Below are 18,722 nucleotides of genomic sequence, written 5' to 3' on the forward strand. Positions count from 1 at the left end.
GCGTCGGTACTGCAGTAAAAACCCTAGTCACTTTGAACCGCTGCCACTGTATTTTGTTACGAGATTAAAACAGTGGCAAATGCAAAAGACAGTATTCAGTTATCTATCTACTGTAGTTAAAGGTCATGTTTCACAATTAAAAGCTGATGCCAAGATATAAACCGTGAAATTATTTAATTGGCCATTCTTAGAGGTATGCATTCTTCATTGCTTCTCTTGCCATGTCATTGTGACAAACACACATATACAAACCAGAGTGGGACAGATGTCTTATGGAACCCTTTATCTAATACATGTTAGCCCCTTAACCAGTTAATTACCCAGATTAATTTCCCATTAGCTGACCCACATTTGCAAACACATACTAAGCATAGCATCTTAATGTCGAGTCCTGTTAGCAACTAGAAAGGTTTCTCATAAGCCACTGGAAAGAATAGTTATACTTTTGTTTTTTTGTGTTTATGCTGTTTTTTCGTTATTTTATGTGTATCAATTATTAATTGCAGTATGGCATCTTGTTCTGCCATTTGCTTTTTGACAAATGTTTGTTTACTGTAGAAAATGTCAAACATATCGTAAGGTTTAAATTAGCTCATTGTTATTTTGGCCAAATGTACCCCTGTTTTGTGCCTTCCTATGCGTGTGTTGATTTTGCTCTACCTGCAGAACCATATATTTGTCAGTGTCTCTAAAGAATGAGGGGGAGGTAAACTGAGCTTAAAGGAAGGAGAGAACCGAGCCTCAGACAACCTCACACTCTCAGACACTGTCTCCAGTCCAGTAAAGAGTCTGCACACAATGCAACAGTAACACAGACACTGAATATTAATTGCTGGCAATCTCAGGTCATCCCGTTTAAAAACTCTTCTGAGGCAAACATTAGAATAAAAGCATCTGTGGAATTAAACATTAAATTCAAGATAATAATTACAATACATTAAAAACAATGGCAGTCCTTGACACCAAAATGAGATGAAGAAAGATTTGAAGAGTTAAACGCTACCTTACATTCATTCTTATTGTCTTTATACTGTATTTCAACTTTGCTCTTGTATTGGCTTATGTTATTGTGCATCTGTTGGAGCCCTCTTGTTGACCAGGATTCAACCCGCAGCAGGGAGGCCAGCAGCACTGCTGTCAGATTAGGTACACCCTTAGCTGAAAGGTAACAACAACTTTCTCAGTGTCATACTGCAGCACAACTGAGTTTGCAACTGGACAAGTTACAGTTAAAGAGCAAGGAAAAAATAATCAGCTAGACCTTCTCAAATGCAAGGATTTGCTCTATTTCAGTTTTTTCTATAATTTTGTTCTTAAAATCTGGTATATTAATCTAAACCTGTGGTCAGATACTGCATATTAATCATTCTTTGATAATAGAGGAATATTTGAACAAGTACAGTCTCTTGCAAAAGAAAGATATCTAGTGGTAATGGAAAGTCACACTGTATTTTGTTTGAAGCAGAGGACATAAGGTTTTTGGCATCCTGGGGTAATTTACCTATATCACTAGGTAGTTATTTTACCTTTCCAAGTACAGTATGTAGTAAGTTTGACATTGTACCAAACAGAAAATTAACACATTTTTCCTAAATATAAAAGCTTAGTCACATTTTTCAAATTGCAAAAACAGCCAAACAGCTACATGTTGAGTGGAATAAAATCCTCTTTGTGTGACAGAGCAAGGGAATCCATTGTGCATGTAAGTGGTAGTGTCAGAAACCTCTTTAGGGCATATATTCATACAAGCTAAGGAGTCTTTTTGTGAATCTCCTGGTGACCACGAATATGACAGTTCACAGTCCATAGACGAGCAGTCAGGTTGACTGAACATAGTGAAATGCCTTTAGGTGCCAGAATGAGTAGTTTGTGTCCCTGTTAAGGGCTGGCGACCGTGTGAAACCTGCCCCTTCTGTTGTCACTGAAAAGTTAGTTCTCATACACACTACTGAAGTGCTAGTTCTCATACACACTACTGAAATGCTATCTCACATACACACTATTGAAATGTTAGGGCTAATGACGACACCCGAGTTCAGAACGGCCCGCTGTTGGGTCAGCGTCATCTCCCCCAGGAGAACAAACACTCCCCTCAGTGGGAGGGTCAACCTAAGAGAATGGACTCCAAGGACCCATGTTAGACGCGTGCGTCATGTTAGACGATGCAGGCTATTACTTTTCACATTTTCAACTTTTCAACTTTTAACGTTCAACGTTTTTCTTTTTTTTTATAATGGTGGTCTATAGGAATCATCGTTAACTTCTTGTCAACTTTTCCTCATTACGGAATCTTCATACCTTTATTGTAGAATCATCGTTCAATGTTTTATCATCGTTAGACGATCAACACTATTGCTTTTCACGTTTTCAGCTTTTCAATTTTTACGTTATTCAACACTTTTCATCGTGTTTTTATGATAGTCATCTATGGGAATCATGGTTCAACTTTTTGTAAACTTGCCTTTTTATCAACTTCTGTCATTGTCTTACTTTGTGGTAGAAATGTCATTTAAACTTCAAAAGCGCCTATCATCGCTCAACTTTCTCCTTATAAATCAGCGTCCTCGTATCTTTTATAGGCTTGTTAGTGTCTACATATTGTGTGGTTTTCAGTGATTCTTCAGCATTTCCATTAGTGTGTATTGTGTGACCTAGAGTGTGTGATGTCGTAGCTAGAGTGCGAGGGCTCGCTTTTTAAAGACAGAACTTCTGTTTCACTCTATTGATGTAATTTTTTCACTAAATTTCTTTCCGCACCGATCCGTCTGTCAATCTCACGCTCCTTCCTTCTCTCACTTGTGAACAAGACCCCAAGATACTTGAACTCCTTTACCTAGGGCAGGACCTCTCCTCCAATCTGGAGGGGGTAACCCTAACAACCTTCCGGTCAAGAATCATAGCATCAAATTTAGAGGAACTGATTCACACTCAGCTGCAAACTGCACCAGTGCATGCTGAAGGTCCTGGCCCAATGAAGCCAAGAGGACAACATCATCTGCAAAAAGCAGATATGCTATCCTGTGGTCCCCAAACCAGACTCCATCCGGCCCCTGGCTGCGCCTAGAAATTCTGTTTATAAAAATAATGAACATAACCAGTGACAAAGGGCAGCCCTGCCAAAGTCCAACATGCACCGGGAACAGGTCTGACTTACTGCTGGCAATGTGAACCAAGCTCCTGCTCCCGTTGGGCAAAGAGCCTTGGACTCCATACTCCGGGAGCACTCCCCACAGGATGTCACAAGGGACGGGGTCGAATGCCTTCTCCAGATCCACAAAACATGTAGACTGGTTGGGCAAACTCCCACAAACCCACAAGCACCCTGATGAGAGTATAAAGCTGGTCCAGCGTTTCACAACCAGGCCGAAAACCACATTGTTCCTCCTGTATCCGAGGTTTGACGATCGGCCGAATTCTCCTCTCCAGAACTCTGGCATAGACTTTCCCAGGGAGGCTGAGAAGTTTGATCCCCCTACTGTATAGCTGGAACACACTCTCATGTCCCCCTTTTTTTAAAGAGGGACAACCACCCTGGTCCAGAGGTACTTTCCCCCTCATCCATACGATGTTGCAGAGGCCCCACAACATCCAGAGACTTGAGGTACTCAGGACGGATCTCATCCACCCCCCGCTGCCCTGTCACCTTGGTGACCTCAGCCTGGGTGATGGGGAAGTCCACCTCTGAGTCCCCTGCCTCTGCTTCCTCAGCAGAAGGCATGTCAAAGGGGTTGAGGAGATTCTCAAAGTACTCCTTCCATCATTCGATAACATCCCCAGTCGAGGTCAACAGCTCCCCACCTCCACTGAAAACAGAGTTGGTAAAGGACTGCTTCCCCCTCCTGAGGTGTCGAACGGTTTGCCAGAATCTCTTTGAGGCCGAGCGATAGTCCTCCTCCATGGCCTCCCCGAACTCCTCCCAGGCCTGAGTTTTTGCCTCCGCAACGGCACGGGCTGCAGCACGCTTGGGCTGTTGCTACCTATCAGCTGCCTCAGGAGTCACACAGGTTAACCAGACCTGATGGGACAGAAGTCCAATAACATAACACCATCCGGGTTCAGATTAGGGTTCCTCCCAATCACGCCTCTCCAGATATCACTGTCGTTGCCCACGTGGGCATTGAAATCTTCCAGTAGGACGATGGGGGCCCCAGTTGGAGCGCTTTTCAACACTCCCTCCAGAGACTCCAAGAAGGGTACTCCACACTACCGTTTGGCCCAAAAGCATAAACGACAGTAAGTGATGTATCCCCCACCCAAAGGCGCAGGGAAGCGACCCTCATGTCCACCAGGGAAAACTCCAACACATGGCGGCTAAGATGGGGAGTTATTTACAAGCCCACACCAGCCCGCCGCCTCTCGCCGCAGGCAACTCCAGAGTAGAACAGGGTCCAGCCCCTCTCAAGGAGTTGGGTTCCAGAGCCCAGGCTGTGTGTAGAGGTGAGCCCGACTATTTCTAGCCGGTACCGCTCGACCTCCTGCCCCCCCCCAGTGACGTAACATTCCATGTCCCAATAGCCAGATTGGTTATCCAGGGATTGGGTCGCCTAGGCTCCTGCCTTTCACTGCTGCCCAATCCACTATGCATCGGCTCCCTACGGTTCCTCCTGCTGGGTCCACCTATAGACAGTCCCACGTTGCCTCTTTTGGGCGGGGCCCGGCCACCCAGGCGCTCGCATGCGAGCCCCAACCCTGGTCCTGGCTCCAGGGTGGGGGCCCCGGCTGCGCCATACCGGGCGATGTCTCGTTCCTTGTTCGTCGTCCGTACATAGGAGGTTTGTGAATCGCTCTTAGTCTGGCCTGTCGCCCAGGACCTGTTTGCCTTGGGAGACCCTACCAGGGGCATTTAGCCCCTGACAACAGTAGCTCCCGGGGTCATTTGGTTACACAAACTTCTCCACCACGATAAGGCAGCGGTTCAAGGAGGACCAACTAGAAATCTTGTTAATCTTGTCATTGTTTCACCTTGGTCACGTTTTTAATCGTCATTTTTTTAATCGCTGTCATTGTTTTAATCTTTGTCAATGTTTTGTCGTTTTCATTGTTTTATCGTAGTCAACTTTTTAACGTCAGCAGCTTATACAGCATTTGAGCATTGTTGCGGCAGCGACTCTCTCACGTAATTCCTCAAGAAATTACTTATTCTAGTTTCATGTCCATATCCTCAATTTAGTATAGAAGAAAAACAAATCTCGCCCATCTCCTCCATAACAGAGAGAGGTCCTATTAAATTTTCGGTGCTGGGTTATATGAACGTAACCCTGATTTCTCACTGTTGGTAGCGTCCTCCATCTCCTCTGGCTGTGGGTAATAATCTGGCTGCAATTTCCTTTACGGGGTTTTTTTTTTTTCCTGTCCCCGTAAACAAGGGCAGGTAGGAACTAATGTTAATAACAAATAACATCACAGTAGCTGAAATGCCACGTTTCCCAAACATAAAATGAAAGAAAATACAAAAGGAATACTAACGAAGGTTACATGAACGGCACAGTATTGTTTTTTTGACTGAACATTACCAGACACGGGACAAACTTGGCTAATGATGCCGAAGTAGGAATCATAAATTATCCTTTGAATAGCATATTCAGCCAGTGTGATGCTACTCTGGGAGATAATCAAGATAATTAAAAATTTAATAAATTAATTTCACAGCCCACCGCAACTCACCCATACAGGCCTGAATCGCCCGAAACCTAAAGTCCCAATTCAGCATAGGGTTACCAGGACACTGCCGATGCGATGGATTCGATGGACGCTACCGATAGACTGAATCGTGCTTTAACCGCGCATGCCGCATTCAGTGCAGAATCAAGAGTTTCATGTCCTGGGGCCTTTCCACGCTGATCTGTGAGAGGCTGCTCTTAAACTCTGGAGATCTAAAAATCTAGCTCACGAGAGTCAGCGACTCATTCTGGTATAAACAAAGCACAACATTTTGGTCGATTACTGTTTAACAGAGAGAAAAGGAACAGGGTCCAGCTGGAGAACATTTTAGACCTTTTATTGGGTGACTTGTTTCACGGCGTGCATGAAAGATATCATAGTTACATAAACAATCATGCTGATGACTGTATGAATGTTCTGGATGTCACAACTTTGGGCTGTAGATTGTAAAAGAATGCTGAGAAAAAAAACTATGGTTCAATAAACGCTCTTATTAAAACGCACACTTTATTTTTTACTTTTTACTTGTTGCGCTCACAAGGTCTCACATTAACATCACTACGGAGTACGGGGGAAGTCCAGAGAGGGGACAACAGAGCGAGGCATCTTTTCTTTTCCGCTTCGCAACGGGAGCTTCAACGTCAGGCTGGAGCAGTGTTTCATATACACGGTTAACATTCATCGACGATGCGTATTTGTAAGCGTGCATCTCGCTTTGCAATTGTTTTTTGGGCACGCTGGACAGCGGGATTTTTAACCCGACAAAGTTTGTATACAAACGTCCCACCCCACGGGGATATATTATGGTCATGCCATAATGGCATATGCCATATGTGGACCTCTTATACAGTATTTGTCCTTCCTAGAAGCCAGGTTGTGGCACTGCAATAATAAAGTACTGCACTGACAGTGGTGCGGCCCCAAATACACTATTCTGCAGAAAACACTGCTATGTAACTATTACATCCAGTACCACATTACGTTAAACAATCTGAGAGGAAATATGGATTGTTCTTTCAAATGCACATTTTCTACTTACTTGAGCCATTCAGACAGACATAAGAGTGAGTGTACTGGAGGCTTTTGTGCCGGAGCTGTAATGGTTTGGTTACAGAGCACAAGCCTGGTTGCATATCATTCTACTCTTACCATAGCAACTACTGTAACAGGCCTTTTTCACAGCATTTTGCCTTTTTTAAAGCATGGGTGTTATGAATGCCAATAATGATACCTCTGCTCCATTCAGAAGTTCAAAGAAGTCAGCATGGTGTCAGAGTGAGACAGCACTAGTAGTACCAGTGTTCGTGCCAAAAGAAAGGAACAGGGATGAAAAATGTAATTGAATTTGTGTTTCAGGAAATTAATTACAAATTTTTATTTTTATATTCCTCAGACATTCGTTCAGAAACTCAAGTTGCTTCTACAGTATAAACAATCGCAATCATTCTGAGATATATGACATAAAATATGTGATAAGATTTTTTCCTAATAATATTTTTAATGAGGACACTGAGGTCACAACTAGTCTTGTCAGCAAAGCAAATACATTAAAAAAGACAAAAATTGAGTGTCAGGCTGGTGTCTTTTTTGACAAGTATGTAGCTGCTTAAGCTGTCTGAAATTGTAGTGAAAACTGAGTTCAGCTCATCACAAAATAAGTTCTCGGGTTGTCTAGAACTATAAACTGTGCAGAAGAAGTTGTTTTGTAACTCAAACAGCTGGTTGAAACAGCTTGTAATCAGTCCTTAAATCTGTTTCTCATCCCTAAGGATTCAGCTCATCCTGTTATACATGAATAAGAGATGTTTGCTAGGACGACAGTGTGCGTTCTCACTGCCGTGGGCATAACTATTAATTGATTGGTTAGATCTCAAAGTAGAGTTTTCATTATATACTCTTTATTGATTCAGAGCTTCTGATTTGAGGTAGAACTTTTATACCAGTTTGCCACATTTGCAGAGAAATTTGCAGTGCTGCACAAAGATATGTTTACTGTACAGTATGTATAATTTATGCTTGAGTGATTCCTACCAATGCCAAGCAAAGAAGGTACATAGATTGATACGTCAAGCAATCTTGCAAAATTAGATTGTTCTTTGGATTCATTCAACACAGATCAGGGTCCCTGATACACCTCACAGGGTTAAGCTTAAGGCTAAGCTGACAATACATTAGTTCATTATACGAGACAGGTGCTGTTCATGGTGCTGTTTACTATGGTTATAACATTCCTTCAGCTGCTTCCAGGCTCAACCTTTTGATAGAATGAAAACAATTGCATATTATAACATGTAACCTACAACAAAGTTCTCTCCCTCCAGCCAACTTAATATTTTATATACCTCCAACACTTCCTATTGCATTACCTCTTTTTCCAACCTATCACCTATGAACCTGTGCATTTAACAGCCTTTGCCTGGTCCGCCCACACCACCTTGCACAGTCCCCCCCACCACACCTCTGTGTTCCCTCCCTTCCCTGCAGGTTGGCGACCAGATCTTGGAGGTGAACGGCCGAAGCTTCCTGAGCATCCCACACGACGAAGCTGTCAGAGTCCTTAAGTCATCGCGTCACCTCATGATGACAGTGAAAGATGTGGGTCGCTTGCCACATGCCAGGACGGTGGTGGGTGAAACAAAGTGGATTGCCAGTTCTCAGATCGCCGAAAGCTCTGCCAACAGCAGCATAGCAAGGTGAGTTTGGAAGACAAACAAGAACATTTTTTAAATTTTTATCATTTAATGATTGATAGTACTGCATTTAGGAATGTTACAATCTTCTGGTATTGGTTTAAAGTTATTACTGATATTTTTAAACGTAATCATGTATCAACACTAAAGTTAATCCATTAAACTTACTGAAACATACTCATACTCTCATTTTCTTTTTTTGCTAAGAGTTGTGTAGATGAATATAGTGATCCATGTCTTTCGACTGTACACATAAGTATGATTGTACAGCAAGAGAGTCTAAAAGCAGGCCAATACCAGAACCTGAATCTTAGTTCCTTTTGTAGCTCTTTGCAGCTGCTCACCACTTGTCCGTCAACCTTTCTTCCCTGTGTCAGTTACTGTACTTGAGTCTCTAATCCTGTGCTTCCTCTTTCCCAATAACCTAATGTTGGTTGTATGATTTCTCTTCATTTCCATTAATGATTCTTAACACTTCTTTTCTGACCAAGCCTTGCTGCACCTGTTTCACCTAGCCATCTTCAAGCTTTTATATTAATATTAGTATATATTATTATTCATTAATACATTTCCTACAATTCAATTCAATTCAATTTTATTTACAGTATATAGCGCCAAATTACAACAAAGTAACCTTAAGGCGCTTTAGAAAGTAACGTTTTAGACCTTACACAACTAAACCCAACAGATCCCACTTACAGCAAGCCTTTAATTTGAAAGCAACAATGGAGAAGAAAAACTCCCTCTCTAATGAGGAAGAAACCTCCAGCAGAACCAGGCTGAATGTGGGTGGCCATCTGCCTTGACCGGTTGGGGTGAGGGGATAGACAGAGAGAGAAAAGTACAGGAACAACAAACAAGCAAACAGAGCACAGGCAAGATGGTTGGACCAGGGACTGGATACAGGCAGGATTGTTGGATCCGCATCTGCCCATCACAGACACATAGCTCTTAGCCCGATGATACCTTTAGATGAGGACAGAGTGGAGGAGAGAGAGAGAGAGAGAGAGAGAGAGAGAGGGGAAGAAAGCACAACTACTGGAGAGAAAGAGAGAAGGTTAGTTAAACATGGAACAATGATGGGAGGTTTACAAACCAGAAGAGGGAGCTGGTTCCACAGGAAAGGAGCTTGGTAGCTAAAAGCTCTTCCTCCCGTTCTACATTTGAAAACTCTAGGAACCACAAGTAGCCCAGCGCTCTGGCTGCAGCATTTTGATTAAGCTGTAGGCTTTTTAGGGAGCTGTTAGGACATCCTATGAGTAAAGAGTTACAGTAGTCCAGCCTAGAGGTAACAAATCCATGAATCAGTTTCTCTGCATCGTTCTGAGGGAGGATGCTTCTGATTTTAGCTATATTTCTAAGGTGAAAGTAGGCGATTCTGGAGATTTGTTTAATGTATGATGTAAACGAGAGATCCTGGTCAAAGATGACACCAAGGTTCCCTACAGTAGAATCTGAAGCTAATGTTATGCTATCCAGGTTGGCTATCTGACTCAATAGTGTCTTCCTCTGATTTATAGGCCCAACGATCTTTCGAAGAATTTCAGTTATATCTGAATTTAGTTGAAGGACGTTTTGGGACATCCAGGATTTGATGTCTTTTAAACAATTTTGACTAGTTGATCTGTTTCATTTGGTTCCAAAGACATATATAGCTGAGTATCATCTGCATAACAATGGAAATTATTAAAATGCTTCCTAATAATCTCACCTAGAGGAGACATGTATAGGCTGAACAGAATTGGACCAAGCATAGAACCCTGTGGTACTACATATCTAATCCTTGTGCATGTGGAGAATTTCTCATTAACATGAACAAACTGGAATCTGTTCAACAAACAGGATTTAAACCATTCCAGTGCTGTTCTTTAAATTCCTATGTTCTAGTCTCTGTAATAGAATGTTATGATCAATTGTATCAATTGCATCACTAAGATCTAACAGGACAAGGATAAGGACAAGAAACTAGGTCATTGTCTAAAGCTAATAGAAGATCATTAGTGACTATGACCAGAGCTGTTTCTGTGCTATGATGTTTTCTAAATCCTGACTGAAAATCTTCGTACAGGTTATTCCCACTCAGGTGGCCAGATAATTGTTTAGCCACGATTTTTTCCAGAATCTTGGAAATAAAGTGTAAATTTAAAATGGGCCTATAGTTGGCTAGTTGTCCAGGGTCAAGGGTTGTTTTTTTTCAATAGAGGTTTGACCACAGCCACGTTAAAAGCCTGTGGTACATAGCCTAGTTGTAAAGATTGGTATATTTGATTTAATATGGACAAGCTACTTAAAGGTAAAACTTCTTTGAGTAATCTGGTTGGAATTGGAATTCAAAGATAAGTGGACGACTTGGAAGAGTTGATAATTGAAGTTAACTCCAAATGATTTATAGGGAGGAAGCTGTCTAGGTAAGACAGAGGACTTAATAAGTTAAAAGTTGATAGACAGTGATTCCTGTCATTTGAAGGAAGTCTTCTCTAATGGTGATAATTCTATTAGTAAAGTAGTTCATAAAGTCATTGCTGCTGAGATTTAAGGGGATAGTAGGCTCAACACAGCTATGACTGTTGGTTAGCCTGGCTATAGTGCTGAAAAGAAACCTGGAGTTGTGTTTGTTTTCCTCAATTATGGAATAATATGTTTTTCTAGCAGCACAAAGTGCTTTTTTATATATTATTAGACTGTCCTTCCATGCAATGCAGTTTAAATTTATTTTGTTGGAATGACACTGCCTTTCTAGTTGTCTGCTTTAGGCTGCGGATCTCTGAGTTATTACCATGGAGCTAACCTCCTCTGATTCCTGGCCTTCTTCAGAGGAGGAGCCATTGTGTCTAACATTATACGTAGAGAAGCTGCAGCATCATCTACAAGACAGTCAACCTGTTCATAAGGATTAAGGTGACTGTCCTCCTCTGTGTAGCTACAAGACAATGAGGCAAAAGATAACGGAATCATCTGCTTGAATTTGCATGAACATCTACATGAATGTTAAAGTCTCCCACTACAATGACTTTATCTGTGCTAAGAACTAAGTCATGAATATGGAGCAGGAGGATGATAAACAATACAAAACACAACTGGCTTCTGAGTTTTAGAGTCTGGGTGAGAAAGATTCAGAGTGAGGGTCTCAAATGAGTTATAACTGTGTTTACGTTTAGGAGTAATTATTGTTCGTTTTAATGTTTATTAAATTCTGGTAAGTCACTCCTCTGTATTTGTTTGTGACTTGATTTAAAATAAGACGCTGCTAAATGACTTAGAAATGATGTCTTTATTCAAACACACTTAAAATATAAAAAATGTTAAAAATGTAAAGTAATGTCTGAACGTTTGTCTGTTAGATTCAGTTGTGCTTCTTTCAGTGCAGAGACAATAATAATGCATCTGGCTTTCAGCTGTTGCAGGATGCATGGGGCAGCCTCGTACTCCTCCATACTGCGTAACACTTTGGTGTTGTACTCGGGCTCATACAACTAACCACGAATATCAGAGTGCTGAAGTACTTGCTGTCTTCTAAATAATCTACAGCAGGACCACCGGCCATTAAATGTTAGTGCTGTACGCCTATGTGAGGAAAAACAGTGGCGGATAGAGTTGCGCTGCAATAGGCTGGCTCCGCCCCCCTTTCAGCCCAACCGTTGCTGGGGCAAATACAGAGGAAGCCAGGAAGCACTAGTTGTAGTCTGTGAACCTGAGGCACATAATCCTCTGTCCTGTTTCAGAGGCTTTGGAGAGGAATAATTGATCATTTCTCTGCATAGATAATATGGAGGGTGCCCCCTCTTAAATACTACCAAAATATTGTTTTGGTCAACCACCATTGCAAATCTGTGAAGTTTTCCTTTGAAGTAAATCAAGCAAGCATCTGTAAAGCTCTGTCACACTGCTACAGTAGTAATAGGAAGTTTGGCTCTTTTCAGAGACGGTCTCTTCGACTCCTGAACGGCTCCTAATGTAGGATTTTTGTAGGCCCTTTATTTTACCTCAACTTTACCATAAAAATTAACGGTTTGTGTGTTGAAATCCCTTTCGTGCTGTGTTTTTATGAGAAGCTGTTTATTTTCTTAATTCTGTGCATTTATTCTGTTACAAAACCATTTGTTTTCAAGTTTGTTTGTAGGCCAGTTTGCCCGCTCATGGTAAGCGTAGTTCTACTGTAGTTTGTCCCGTGAACGTAACACAAACATGTTGCTGTAATGAGTTGCTGTAGATCTGCTGGTTTCTGGCGTCCTGTCATAGAGTTTTGATCCACAGTTATTTACGTAAAAAATCTACGACCACTGGAAAACATTTTTAACAAGTTATGGCAGTTTAAAACCTAAATAAGCAGCTGTAGTCGCAGATGGACTGCGCTCAACGTCCAGACAATGCACACTCAAATTATATTACTATTATACTATAACTAGATATTAATAATTATAGAAATTATATAGTGACCCATAACCACAAAATTTTGTGAATTCTGGGTGGGTGTGTACATATTCTTAAGAGACCCCTGCTATTTATAGACATGAATAAGCTGAGGAGAATAAAAAAAATAATGTTTTGCTGCTGTAGAGTAGGTCTGTCTTAAAATAGACAGAGCGATTATAACTTTGCAGTGAACAGAAAATTACTAAGACATCAACTATGTTTAGAAAAAAATAAAGTTGCATAGTAAGAGCAATGATAAGGGATCAAACTCATGCTAACTCAGCAGCAGACAAAAAACAGGTTGTAGTGATGTGTCGTTTGTGAACGATTTGTTCAATATGTAGATCAGCTATGGAGCTGTGAGGACTGATAAACAAGGAAATGAATGATGTCTGATATCTGACCTTCATTTATATGTCACCTGATGCCCGACATACTTTATTTATTAATGGAATCATAATTTATTAGTGGTCTTAGACTCTTGTAGATGTGTGTAGTGTTATTGTGTATATAATGTAAAGTGTGTCTAATCATACACTAATCATGAATTAAACTGGGTTTTAGCAGTCAAATGATTGTAGTGCTGAGTTACCTGTAATCATAACACAACTACCATGTCTATGGATTTTGCCTAAAAATTGGCGTAAACAATTAGCATCTTTAATAACATTTTTAACTTTCATAAGTCACACATAGGAAGGCATAGGAGGCTAAGAGAGGGCTTTGGTAATAATTATGGATTATTACAGTCGTTGGGTCTGGTTACTGATAGATGGATTATAATTATGTTAAGATTTAAAGGGAGTGTCAAACTAAGTGTATCCAGGGTCTTTTGATGTTGCACTTAGAGCTCTGGAAATATATGTGGGTTGTTGTTGTTTTAAGTACAGTCCTGTTGTGGGAGAAAGTATCTCTGGTGCTCCTTATCTTGGGAAATAATTAGGACAGAGTGTCTCACTACAAAACAATGTTTTAATAGAAGGGTTAACATCACCTCTTATGTCTAATAGGTAAAATGTGGATTTGGACTTGTTGACTTGTAAATTGGCATCCACAACCCATATACTCATCATAATTTTAAAACCTAATAACAACTATTCTAACCATACTTTTCCTCCCAGAATTCTGTTTTTTGACTGAACAGGATTTCATGGAGATAATATGAAAGTATTAGGTCTTAAAATTATGATGAGTTCTATGGGTTGTGCTGATCACCCACTCATGAGCCGATGGTCAGCAGCCCCCCTCCTTGGTTTGTCTGGGTAAGGTGTTAAAAATGTTAATGAGGCCACCCCCATTTTTAGCACCAAAGACGCAATTCCAAGGTAAAACCAAAAGGTGGAACTTTAGTATCTGACCTGTATAGTTTGGCTCAAATACCAAGTATAGGCACAGTTCTGAGAACAGAACATTGTCAGTTCTACACTGTTTGCTAGGGCAGATAGACAAACAGACAGACAGACAATGGTCTGTCTAAACAGTCAACTAAAAAGTTGAGAAAACTTGAAAAGTTGACTTTATGTCAGAGTTGAATGTTGTACTTACTTACTTTTTAATTATAGATAAGCATTGTCAGCTCACGCTGCTACAGATGCTAAACTACCTACTGGAGGTTTATCAGTAACTGTGTGTATTAGGTTAAATTGGACTTTATAAATGTACCTAATGAAATTCTTAAATTCTCATTCAATATATTCTGCCATATTCATTTGGATGTAGTGTGTGTCAGTCTGCCTGCTTCAGGAGCTGTTTTAAATAAAAAAAATAACATTTGAATCTTTTAATCAAGCTTAGATCAACATAACAATAAGGAGCCTCTTCTCAAACAGAACGACCAATCCACAGCACTAGTTAGACTGGTTTCACACCACCCCCTTCTCCCCAAAGCATCAGAGTCCTGCAGTGCTGTTACCTGATGTGATGTAACATACATTTGTAAACTACTTAAACAAAAGATTCTTCAGGGATCCATCACTTCAAAGAGCCTAGTGGTTAAGCACACAACTTCCCACCCACAGCTTTTTAAACAAACCGTTTTTTTTAGTTGGTGGTTTAATATAAGAAACTTTTATATGCTGAAGCCATAAACTTAACGCTTTCTTTTTAACAAGTTTTATTTACAGATTTTATAAACACCCAGTTAATTTGACCATTTTCTAATCCAGATTGTCTGAAAGTTGGGTCACTACATTATTTTAGAGCAGAAATGTTTCTCAAGGAGCTTCTACATTATATGTCCTTCATGGGGGACGTCGTCTCAAAGAAGATTACTACTCAAAGAAGTTCTACCTTTAATCAGCTCGTCCATATTAAATCAAATCAACCAATCTTTATATTTAGGCTATGTACCACAGGCTTTTAAGAATAATAAGAATAAGAATAAGAAAAACCTTTAATAGTCCCGCAGTGGGGAAATTACCTCTCACAACAGCAGTACAGATGAGCAAGAATACAGGTACAGAACAGTTTGTGTTGGCACAGTACAAAGCAGTACAGTACAGTTAGAGTGAGTATGAGGTCATTGCAGGGTTATTGCACAGTAATGGGTATAAGATTTGTACCGGTAACAATATACATGATTGTTCACAGATTTACACAAATATTGTGCAGAGCAGGTTGCTATATAAACCACTGATGCAGTGGGTGAGTGACTGTGGTGGGATGTGGTCAACAGTTCTGATTGTACAGTCTGACAGCAGCAGGTAGGAAGGATCTACGATATCTCTCCTTCACACAGCGAGGGTGGATCAGTCTGCTACTGAAGCTGCTCTCCAGAGCAGACAGTGAGTCCTCCAGTGGGTGAGAGACCTGGTCCATGATGGATGTCAGTTTAGCCAGGACCCTTCTCTCACCCACCTCCTGCACCGTGTCCAGAGTGCAGCCCAGGACAGAGCTGGACTTTCTGATGATCCTGTCCAGTCTCTTCCTGTACCTCGCTGTGATGCTGCTGCCCCAGCAGACCACACCGTACAGGATGGCTGATGCCACCACAGAGTCATAGAAGGTCTTCAGGAGTGGCCCCTTCACTCCAAAAGACCGCAGTCTCCTCATCAGGTAGAGTCTGCTCTGACCCTTCCTGTACAGTGCATCCGTGTTATGAGTCCAGTCCAGTTTATTGTTCAGATGCACTCCCAGGTACTTGTAAGAGTCCACTCTCTCAATGTCCCTTCCCTGGATGTGCATCGGTGGGATGACAGCAGGCTGCTGTCTGCGGAAATCCACCACCATCTCCTTCGTTTTCCCTACATTGATCAGGAGGTGGTTCCGCTGGCACCAGTCCACAAAGTTCTGAGTGAGTCCTCTGTACTCTGCATCGTCATCATCGGTGATCAGTCCGACGATCGCAGAGTCATCAGAGAACTTCTGCAGAACACAGTTGTCCGTGTTGTGTCTGAAGTCTGACGTGTAGAGGGTGAAAAGGAAGGGGGCCAGTACAGTCCCCTGTGGGGCCCCCACACTGCAGGTCAGAGTGTCAGACACACAGTCCCTGGCTCTCACAAACTGAGGCCTGTTTGTGAGATAGTCCATAATCCACTCCGTCAGATGAAGGTCCACACCGGCCTCCTCCAGTTTGTGTTTCAGAAGCATCGGCTGGATGGTGTTGAAGGCACTGGAGAAGTCAAAGAACATGATCCTCACAGTGCTGCCGGGCTTCTCTAGGTGGGAAAGGGCTCGATGTAGGAGGAAGATGACAGCGTCGTCTACTCCTATGCCGTGTCGGTAGGCGAACTGCAGCGGGTCCAGGTAGGTTCCCACTGCAGAGCGGAGGTTACCCAGGACCAGTCTCTCCAGTGTCTTCATCAGGTGTGATGTCAGAGCCACTGGTCTGAAGCTGCTGGGGTCTTTGGCGTGCGGTGTCTTGGGCACTGGTACCACGCAGGAGGTCTTCCAGAGCTGTGGTACCACCCTCAGCTTGAGGCTCAGGTTGAAGACATGCTCCATAACTCCACACAGTTCGCCTGCACAGGACTTAAGGAGTCTGGAGCTGATGCCGTCTGGTCCAGCTGCTTTCCTGGCCTAGATCTTCCTGAGCTCACTTCTCACCTGGGTGCTGGAGAAGGATAGGGGTGGAGGGAGTGTCTTAGTGTGGTGTGAAGTGAGGGGTTGAGGAAGTGACTCAGTGTGGTGTGAAGTGAGGGGGTGTGGTTGGGATGAGTCGCCAGTCATCAGGGCTGAGGGTAGAGGGCTTTGTGTAAAGGTGTGAAGGGCTGTGGGGGCTGGTAATCCAGTGGTATGAGGTGACAAGAGGTTTGGAGGCAGCTGCTGGGAGGTGTGAGTGGGTGCTTGGTCAAACCTATTAAAGTGTGAGTTCAGCTCGTTGACCCAGCTCAGGTCCCCCTCAGCCTGTGGGTGTGGAGCTTTGAAGCCTGAGATGGTTTTCAGGCTCCTCCACACCTCACTGACATTGTTCTGCTGCAGCTGCTCCTCCACCTCCCTCATGTAGCTGGACTTCCCCTCACGGATTTTCCTCCTCAGCTCCTTCTGCACCCTCCTCAGCTCCTCCCTGTCCCCTGATTTAAATGCTCTCTTCTTCTCCTTTAGCAGAGCTTTAATATCAGGGGTGACCCATGGCTTGCTGTTGGTGAAACACCGAACCCGCCTGGTGGGAACAGTGTTTTCACAGCAGAAGTTTATGTAGTCCGTTACACAGTCTGTTATTGCGTTAATGTCCTCCCCATGTGGGTCGCAGAGCTCCGTCCACACAATGGTGTTAAAACAGTCCCTGAGAGCCTCCTCGCTCTCAGCGGTCCACCTCTTCACTGTGCGGGGCACCACCGGCTGCCTGTGTACAACAGGTTTATACACAGGCAGGAGATGCAGGATGTTGTGGTCAGCTCTGCCCAGCGGTGGGAGGGAGGATGCAGCGTAGGCCTCTTTGGTGTTGGCATAGAATAAGTCCAGTGTTTTATTGTCTCTGGTGGGGCAGGTCACATACTGGGTGTATGTAGGCAGAGCAGCTGAAGGAGGTGCATGGTTAAAGTCCCCAGAGATCAGGAAGAGGGCCTGTGGGTGCTGTGTTTGCAGCCTGCTGGTGACTGAGAGCAGGGTCTCGGAAGCTGTGTCAGCGTTAGCGGAGGGTGGGACGTACACAGCAATTATTATAACGTGTGTGAACTCCCTTGGCAGGTAGAATGGCCTCATGCCCACCACTAACAGCTCAATGTCTCTGTTACACAGCTTCATTTTGACAGTGCAATGTCGTGGCATACACCACCTGATGTTCACAAACACAGCCAGACCCCCTCCCTTCCTCTTACCGCTGTTCTCCGTTCTGTCCGCACGTAGCAGATGAAAATTGTCCAGTGCGACAGTCGAGTCCGGGATGAGTGACGTCAGCCAGGTCTCCGTGAACAGCAGGACGCTGCTGGTTCTGTACTCCGGCTGGTACCGTGTGAGCGCCGCGAGCTCGTCGATCTTGTTGGGGAGAGATCTCACGTTCCCCATGATAACGGAGGGGACAGCGGGCCTGAAGCGTCTCGTTTTCTCCCGTCGTAGTTTTCCAGCGCGGCGCCCACGTCGGGACTTCACCAGCACCTCAGCGGTGATCTCGTGTCTGTCTCTGGGCAGAACTACGGCGCTGCGCAGCGCGATCAGCTGCTCCGCGGTGTAAACAATGCGCGCTCTGGCCCCGACGCACATCGTAGCTTTAAAAACAGCGTTTGTACTGCGCCAAACTTAGAAAAACTATAAAAAAAGCTGTGTACAGGTTGTGTACACTAATGTTACTAACAACACACTAGAAAGGTAAACTTAAATAAGTGAAGAAAGTAATAAATAGAAGTAAGAGGACAGGAGCTGTTGTGAGCAGCCAGCTGGTCACAACAAAAAAAAAAAAGGTGGCTGTGATCAAACCTCTACTGAAAAAAACAACCCTGGACCCTGGAGAACTAGACAACTATAGGCCCATTTCAAATTTACCCTTTATTGCCAAGATTCTTGAAAAAATAGTGGCTAAAA

General features: G+C 43.0%; 1 protein-coding gene across 10 annotated transcripts in view; it reads left to right on the forward strand.

Moving 5' to 3' along the window:
- whrna (whirlin a) overlaps positions 1 to 18,722 on the forward strand; it is a 122,194-nt gene that overhangs the window by 61,269 nt on the left and 42,203 nt on the right. For 8 of the 10 annotated variants that reach the window (XR_008696217.1, XM_055513133.1, XM_055513136.1 and 5 more), the window contains one exon: positions 8,071 to 8,354. Coding sequence is in view for 9 of the 10 variants with exons in the window: in XM_055513133.1 (XP_055369108.1) it covers positions 8,071 to 8,354 (284 nt within the window). In the remaining variant the exon portion in view is untranslated. The remainder of the gene's footprint in view (positions 1 to 8,070; positions 8,355 to 18,722) is intronic. The other 2 variants (XM_029168554.3, XM_029168555.3) reach the window with 1 other exon arrangement.

Source organism: Betta splendens, chromosome 12 (genome assembly GCF_900634795.4).
Source record: "Betta splendens chromosome 12, fBetSpl5.4, whole genome shotgun sequence".
Classification (NCBI taxonomy): domain Eukaryota; kingdom Metazoa; phylum Chordata; class Actinopteri; order Anabantiformes; family Osphronemidae; genus Betta; species Betta splendens.